This window comes from Gavialis gangeticus, unplaced genomic scaffold (genome assembly GCF_001723915.1).
Source record: "Gavialis gangeticus isolate Ggan-Ray unplaced genomic scaffold, GavGan_comp1, whole genome shotgun sequence".
Classification (NCBI taxonomy): domain Eukaryota; kingdom Metazoa; phylum Chordata; order Crocodylia; family Gavialidae; genus Gavialis; species Gavialis gangeticus.
Genome location: NW_017729032.1, coordinates 230938960 through 230939945, shown reverse-complemented (window position 1 = coordinate 230939945; position 986 = coordinate 230938960). Strand labels below are relative to the sequence as shown.

The window sequence follows — 986 nt, the reverse complement described above, 5'->3', positions numbered from 1 at the left end:
CCCCCCCCCCCCCAAGAAAAAACCAAACACTGGTTTTAGATCTTATGATTTGTGTAATTTCAGCCTGATAACCAGGTTCTTCCATTAACACACTTATCTTGTTTTCTCATAATCAGAGAGTTCTGACCTGAAGTTGTTGGAAGGGCCATTGTAGTGAACACAGGATCTGCTAAAACAAGACAAGTAGACAACTTTAGGTTCAGTCTTCATAACTGTATATCTTGCAGAATAGATTTACATGATGGATTAGTAAAGCTCAACACAGTCTGAAAATTTGAAAACTTGGCTGTGTAGTCAATCACAACACTACCACATTCCTATTAATAGCTTATTTTCTTCACATTATTCATGACATTCCAGAGATTCCTAGGGCCCATGAATTAGGGCTGTGCAACGCTTCAGATCATGATTTGTATTCGGAGATGATTCAGAGGCCAAATCTATGACTCCAAATCGAATCGCAGGAAGCTTTAGCCTTTCCAAATTGATTTGGAAAAGTTTTGGAGATTTGGCCATAGAGTATAATGGGGAACTAATGAAATATCTATAACTTTGTTGTCTTTTGATTGATTCAGATGAAACATGCAGGGATGGTAGCTGCTGCTGAGAGCATAATGTATGCCAAGTTTCAAGGTCATAGATATAGGGGTTTCTGGGAAACTGCACCCCAAATTTCTGAAAACAAAACTCGTGTCATGTGCACATATTAAGCCACAGTGGGTTAAAAACTGCAGTAATGGTAGTTGCTGCTGAGACCACAAAGTCTGCCAAGTTTCAAGGAGATAGGTGCAGGGGTTTGGGGGAAACTGTACCTCAAGCTGAGAACAAGCAAAACTTTTGACATGACACTGTGTATGTTAAGGCACAGCAGGATGAAAGTTGCAGGGATGGTAGCCCCTGCTGAGGCCACAAAGCCTGCCAGCTTTGTGCAGGGCTTCTGGGTTCTGGGGCCCTGCACTCCTATCTGCTGACAGGCAAAACTTGTG

At 42.0% G+C, this 986-nt stretch overlaps 1 protein-coding gene across 1 annotated transcript in view; it reads right to left on the bottom strand.

Annotated features, from left to right (window-relative positions):
* Nucleotides 1–986, bottom strand: part of TMPRSS15 (transmembrane protease, serine 15) — a 151773-nt gene that overhangs the window by 134686 nt on the left and 16101 nt on the right. Inside the window, exon 6 of the mRNA XM_019523896.1 lies at nucleotides 128–169. Within this exon, the coding sequence (XP_019379441.1) occupies nucleotides 128–169 (42 nt within the window). The remainder of the gene's footprint in view (nucleotides 1–127; nucleotides 170–986) is intronic.